This window comes from Peromyscus californicus, unplaced genomic scaffold (assembly GCF_007827085.1).
Source record: "Peromyscus californicus insignis strain IS unplaced genomic scaffold, ASM782708v3 Scaffold_15__1_contigs__length_86483966, whole genome shotgun sequence".
NCBI lineage: Eukaryota > Metazoa > Chordata > Mammalia > Rodentia > Cricetidae > Peromyscus > Peromyscus californicus.
The window spans coordinates 58,016,598-58,022,890 of NW_026294447.1; the positions used below are offsets into that span (position 1 = coordinate 58,016,598).

Below are 6,293 nucleotides of genomic sequence, written 5' to 3' on the forward strand. Positions count from 1 at the left end.
TTTACTTTTTTTTTTTTTTTGTCTTAAGTAGCCTTAATGTTCTGTAATGCTAAGTAAACTTAAAGGGGGGTTGGGGAGGTTGTTTGCTGTAAAAACATCAGTGAAGGCTGTTGAGTTTTTGAGTCCTTTCTCACAGTTTGCAGTGTGAACCACTAAGCTTCTTTCTCTGTTTTAAGGGCTGCACAAAGATGTTCAGGGATAACTCTGCTATGAGAAAGCATCTGCACACCCACGGTCCCAGAGTCCACGTCTGTGCAGAATGTGGCAAAGCGTTCGTTGAGAGCTCAAAGCTAAAACGACACCAGCTGGTTCATACTGGAGAGAAGCCCTTTCAGGTAGAGCCAGTTCCTGTTCCCCAAACTGCAAGTTAGGGTGGTGATTATCAGGCATGGTTGGGGGTTGGCGGTCTCTTATTCCCACTCCTGATATGGCTCCCTGAAGGTCTGCCTGGGTTCCTGGTGATTGTGTGTGACTGCAGGTGTTGGATCCTGGTTGAATGATGTCTGTTGAGAGAAACAGGATTATGTGAGAGTAAGCCCACACTAAATTTGTAGCGTGTTCACAGAGACTCAAAGGTCCCATGTTTTGGAAGTGAGTAATGTGTTGAATTACTGATAGAATGCTTATAAAAGGCTATGGCTACTGTGAGCGGCTCCAGGTGACACTCGGTGCTGCTTATAGAAGCAAATGAGTCTGTAACACAATTCTGTGTGACACTTGGCGTCACAAAATGTCTTAATCATCTGTACTCTACTTTCTGGGGTGTCTATGGAAGTACTAGAGCCTTAAACTGGCACTTAGCACAACACATTTGTTTCTCAAGAGTTCACCATGGGCTTGTAGTGTCAGAGATCTCTGTCTGTCAGTTCTAGAATATGCCCAGAAGGTTCTCCAGGACAGGAAGGAGACAGGCTCAGTAAAATAATAGGTGGATAGGTGGTTTTCCATCCAAGCAACGTGCCATTGACCCCAGTGTCTGGTCCCAGTTGCCAAGTGGGTTGATGTCTGGTTTTTCCTTGACAGTGCACATTCGAAGGCTGCGGGAAGCGCTTTTCACTGGACTTCAATTTGCGCACGCATGTGCGAATCCATACCGGAGACAGGCCCTATGTGTGCCCCTTCGATGGTTGTAATAAGAAGTTTGCTCAGTCAACTAACCTGAAATCTCACATCTTAACACACGCTAAAGCCAAAAACAACCAGTGAAAAGAAGAGAGAAGACCTTCTCGACCACGGGAAGCATCTTCAGGAGTGTGATTGGGAATAAATATGCCTCTCCTTTGTATATTATTTCTAGGAAGAATTTTAAAAATGAATCCTACACACCTAAGGGACATGTTTTGATAAAGTAGTAAAATTTAAAAAAATACTTTAATAAGATGACATTGCTAAGATGCTCTATCTTGCTCTGTAATCTCGTTTCAAAAACAAGGTGTTTTTGTAAAGTGTGGTCCCAACAGGAGGACAGTTCATGAACTTCGCATCAAAAGACAATTCTTTATACAACAGTGCTAAAAATGGGACTTCTTTTCACATTCTTATAAATATGAAGCTCACCTGTTGCTTACAATTTTTTTAATTTTGTATTTTCCAAGTGTGCATATTGTACACTTTTTGGGGATATGCTTAGTAATGCTGTGTGATTTTTCTGGAGGTTGATAACTTTGCTTGCGGTAGATTTTCTTTAAAAGAATGGGCAGTTACATGCATACTTCAAAAGTATTTTCCTGTACAAAAAAAAGTTATATAGGTTTTGTTTGCTATCTTAATTTTGGTTGTATTCTTTGATGTTAACACATTTTGTATAATTGTATCGTATAGCTGTATTGAATCATGTAGTATCAAATATTAGATGTGATTTAATAGTGTTAATCAATTTAAACCCATTTTAGTCACTTTTTTTTTCCAAAAAATACTGCCAGATGCTGATGTTCAGTGTAATTTCTTTGCCTGTTCAGTTACAGAAAGTGGTGCTCAGTTGTAGAATGTATTGTACCTTTTAACACCTGATGTGTACATCCCGTGTAACAGAAAGGGCAACAATAAAATAGCGATCCTAAAGAAAGATAATGGCAGAAAGAGATCTGTAAGCACAGCCTTATTTTCTTCTGTTGTCCAGAATACTTAGAATTCTTGAGCCTCCCAGAAATTGGAAGCTAAATAAAGCAACTCGAGTTTCCTTTATTTTGCACTCAGTGACAGTGACTGTGATGAGATCCATGCATGGACACTTAATATTTCCTACACGCCCTGAATTCCGAAGGAGTAGGCAGTAGGCACCCTGAGCTAAGGAACTACCTCAGAGTACACCAGATGGCCCATGGCCAACAGGATTGCCCTTGATATCTTGGTGCGTGTGGGAGTGATGCATTTGCGTGGAGCCTGATGCTTTCTGAATGGAAGGCACCAACTGGCAGTGGGTGTACCAAGGGAGGACGGGCCTTTCTTCTCGTCACTCAGGCTGCCTTCAAGGGCAGTGGCTCCTTGGCTTGTCCAATAGGAAATCCAGTGCAGTCCTTATTAGATGCTAGCAGCTGTAGCAATTGAGTGCCAGTAGCTGTTTGATGCTTGTAAACACACTAAGTGCAGAGCGGCAAGGCGATTAGATTATTAGAAAGTTGTACTCAGTGAGTACTTGACTTGTCATGTTGTGACCTCTTCAATGTATGAGTATAATTTTTGAATTTACTTAAAGTCAAATACCAGACTTGTTAAATATTTTATAAACTGCCGTGATACATCAAATTTTCATTTATTCAAAATGCAAACCTAACTGTCTGTCTTTCTGTGCTGAATGCTTAACTACAAGGTAAATGACAAACCAATACCAGATTTAGTCACAAAGAGGCTGGGAGACCAACCAGTCGAACACTTAGCCTGATTTCTTATGGCCTCACCAGGAGGATTGGTGACCTAGAAACAGTGACCCCGTGGCTCTGTGGAATTTTGAAGTGCCTTCTGAACCATAAATGAAAATCGTAACTTGGGACACTTGTTTTTATTCGTCCAGAATCTGTTATCCAATGAGTAGTTGACGGAACTGAGTTCATCAGCAGACCGAGCTGTGCTTGGATGACAGGCTTTGCTGTGCCTGGCAGTCAGGAGAGAGGTAAGCCTGAGGAGGGGGCCCCTTCCGAGCCAAGTGCCCCGTGTGATTCTCTGCCAGGTCTGGGCAGAGCTTCATCAGTGCTTTTGTGAGCACCCAGGCCTTCGCTCCCTACCATCAGGTTGAGCTTTCCCAAATGCCCTGCAGTAGGAGTCCAGAGCCACGTTGCCCACCCTCACCCAGTGTTGTGCCACCTTTGAGCCTGGCCCTGGCACTTCCTCAAGACCCTTGCCCAAGGCTCCACAGCAGAGCAGACCTGTGCAGTGGGCTTGCCAGCCACCCTGAGAGTCAGGCCTAAGTCTGGAGTGAGGCCTCATCCTCTGTGCCTTGATTCCTTGGGAGATGCCCTCAGCCATCTCTTCTGTCCCTTTCTGTCTGAGTGGAACAGCCATTGTCTTTGCCCTTTCTGTGTAATATTGTCTTCTCAGTGTGCAGTTAACTTCTGTTAGGAGTTCATGTGGGGGTTCAAAGACAGCTTGGTATGCAGGTCCTTGCTGACTGCAATTTGGGCTTAGGACAGCAGCATAGGGAACTAACATGAGTGGCAATGGCCAGAGGAAAGCTGCTTCTCATTGGCTTTGGCTTAAACCCATTTTGCTTGTTAGAATTTATTATTTTGTTATACATGTAATTTACTAAAATTTGAAATGGTGTTCTAACAGTGAGTCCATTGTCTAGAGAATTAATCTGATTTGTAAGTAATACTGATAGACATATTTTCTTACATCTGAGCAGAAATAAATGCATGTTTTTAGCAAATGTAATGTAAAAACTCCAGAGGATAAGTTTACACCTAATAAGATGTTGTTTTCTATTTTTGAATTTGTTATTTGCCCCTCTTTGGTAGTGGGGTTGGGGGCATATTATCTGTATACAGAGCTGTCACTCCAGAGTGACGTTTATTTCCCACAGAGATGCTGAGCTCACGCCGTGCTGGTCCCATGCGATGTGTGTGCTTTGCCCAGACTCCAGGCTGGAGGAGCTGAGGAAAACCCAAGACTTTTTTCCCCCTATTTGGTTTCCATGCACAGGTTCTTCTGAATGCCACTTGTTTTGCTAAGTTTGGGGATAGAAGACCCTTTGAGGGATTGGTATGTGTAATGCTTGCCCATGTTTCTAGGCAGAGTTGTAGCTGGTGTCTTCACAGAGATAAGAACCTGCTGTCAGTGAGGTGTGCGGTGCTCCAAGGGTGATACGGTGCTGGCCTGGCTTAGCACCCACCCACCTTCCCACTCTGCAGGACTCACCTGTGGTATAACCTCAGATCACTCACACTAGAGTGTATGTCTATGACCCAGGAAGTCTTGCCCCCTAATTTCACCTACTCCCCACACAGGCAAAGAGACCTGACCGCTTCTACCTTTCCTCTGTGCTCCAGAATTGGCTTAATTTTGTCAGTCTGCAATGTTCATGTTTTATTCTCTCAACATCTAGCCTACAGCAAGAGCAGGGACTTCGAGGGTCAGAACAAGGGGTGAGCACAAGAGTTGCCAGTAGATGCCAAGACTACTAAAGGCTTTGTCCTAGCAGCCCTTTGCTAGCCCAGATTGTTCGGCTCCAGCCATAAGAGGCCCCTATCTGACTTTGCAGCTCCTTGGTGTTAGTGTTACTTCAGCACCTTCCAGAGCCCAGGCCTAGCAGGGCCTGGCAGATGCACTCCACCTAAGATTTCAGCTGAGGCTAGGAAGTCAGAACTCCCAAGGCATATGTGCTTGCTTGCAACTCTGGGTGAACACCTCATCTTCTGCTCTTTGGCCAGAACAAAAGGTACTTCATGCTTCAAATCACTCACCTCCCAGCAGCATTGACCAGACTGATTAGGTCTCCAAAGTACTGACCTTTTCCCACCGCTTGTCACTGTTCTCAGGGTGTGCTTAGGTGCCTTGCTTGCCTCAGATGGCTTAAGTACAGGCCCTTCAGACGAGTGGCACCAGGCGGGAGAGGATAGGTGTGTGGCTAAGAGGCTTCCTGGCATCTTTGGGCCTAATTGGTCTGTATGGTGCCAGGAAGATCATCCTCCAGCTGGGACATTATTTAGACTTTATAGGAAGGGTGGGTGGCAGTTGTGAACAAATGTCACTCTGTCCCTTATAAAACCAGTAAGAGAGCATTGGGGCTGAATGTTGGCAGCAGGTTATCAGGCAATGCACCTTACACAGACTGGTACAAGGTGTGCCCAGCCAGCGTTCTGGAGCCCATTGAGGAAGGGGATGTGTTAATTGGCAGCACATTTTCTGGCATTCCACAGAGTGGCAGGTTTGATGATACTACTTAAGGCCACTCAGACACCCCAAGAAATGACATTGGGGATGGGCAGCTGTGCTGGGTTGTTGTCTCCCTGCCTGGGGCCACATGGTGTCTACATACATACATAGTGTAACGGAGGGGAGAAGGCGTCAGTACCAGAGTCACCTCTTTCATAATGCCAGCAGCTGTTAGACTCTGATGTCTACAAATGACAAGAAAAGTTGTGTTTTCATCTTCTGGGAACTCCTATAGGCCTTGGCTCAAGGACTTTGCATTGTGTGTCATGTACATCTTTTTAAGTGTTCTTTGCTGTTCTGGAATTGTCCTTGGTTTTTCCTTAGCTCATAGATCATAGACACAGAAATATTATAGTATTTAAAGCATCCGCATCAAGCATCAGATGGCTTCGCATCCAGGAAAACATGATAACTCAGTTTGAAGCACCAAGCATGTGTAACATGGCTCTATACAATACAATAAACGCTAATGTTAAGCTTTTTAATGCCTGTGGTTCTTGTTTGTTCTCACTTTGCCTTAAGCCTGGGGGTGAGCTCCCCAACCTGGTCTGAGGGGTCCCGAGTTCCCAGGGAAGATGCAGTGGCATCCCTTCTCACCCAGGAACAGTGACACAAAGTGCAAGAAATGTTCCACTCCCGGGCCAGGAGTTGTAGTTAAGAGCCCTGCCTATCGCCAGAAAGCACAGCCAAGTGCTTATCAACCAGCTGGGCTTGTGATCCCCAGTGTTAGCCCCGAAAGCTCGGAAACCAAAAGATGGATTTGTAAACCAACTGGCCGGGACTTGGCTGGGAATGAGCTTTTCTGCCTGGGGCCCTGGAGCCTTAATGGTGCTTGCAAGCAAGGTTCTCTGCCCCCCCCCCCCCATGCTGAAATGGGGCTGCAGGCATCATGTTGCTGAGGTGGCAAAGCCCCAGCCCCTATG

The 6,293-nt window shown here is 45.3% G+C and overlaps 1 protein-coding gene across 2 annotated transcripts in view; it reads left to right on the forward strand.

Moving 5' to 3' along the window:
• Yy1 (YY1 transcription factor) overlaps positions 1–5,851 on the forward strand; it is a 29,331-nt gene extending 23,480 nt beyond the window's left edge. Inside the window, exons 4-6 of one of the 2 annotated variants that reach the window (XR_008218385.1) lie at positions 177–335; positions 1,024–3,109; positions 4,019–5,851. Coding sequence is in view for 1 of the 2 variants with exons in the window: in XM_052738952.1 (XP_052594912.1) it covers positions 177–335; positions 1,024–1,206 (342 nt within the window). In the remaining variant the exon portion in view is untranslated. Of the gene's footprint in view, positions 1–176; positions 336–1,023 lie in introns of both variants that reach the window. The other variant, XM_052738952.1, reaches the window with a different exon arrangement.
• Positions 5,852–6,293: the final 442 nt, after the last annotated feature.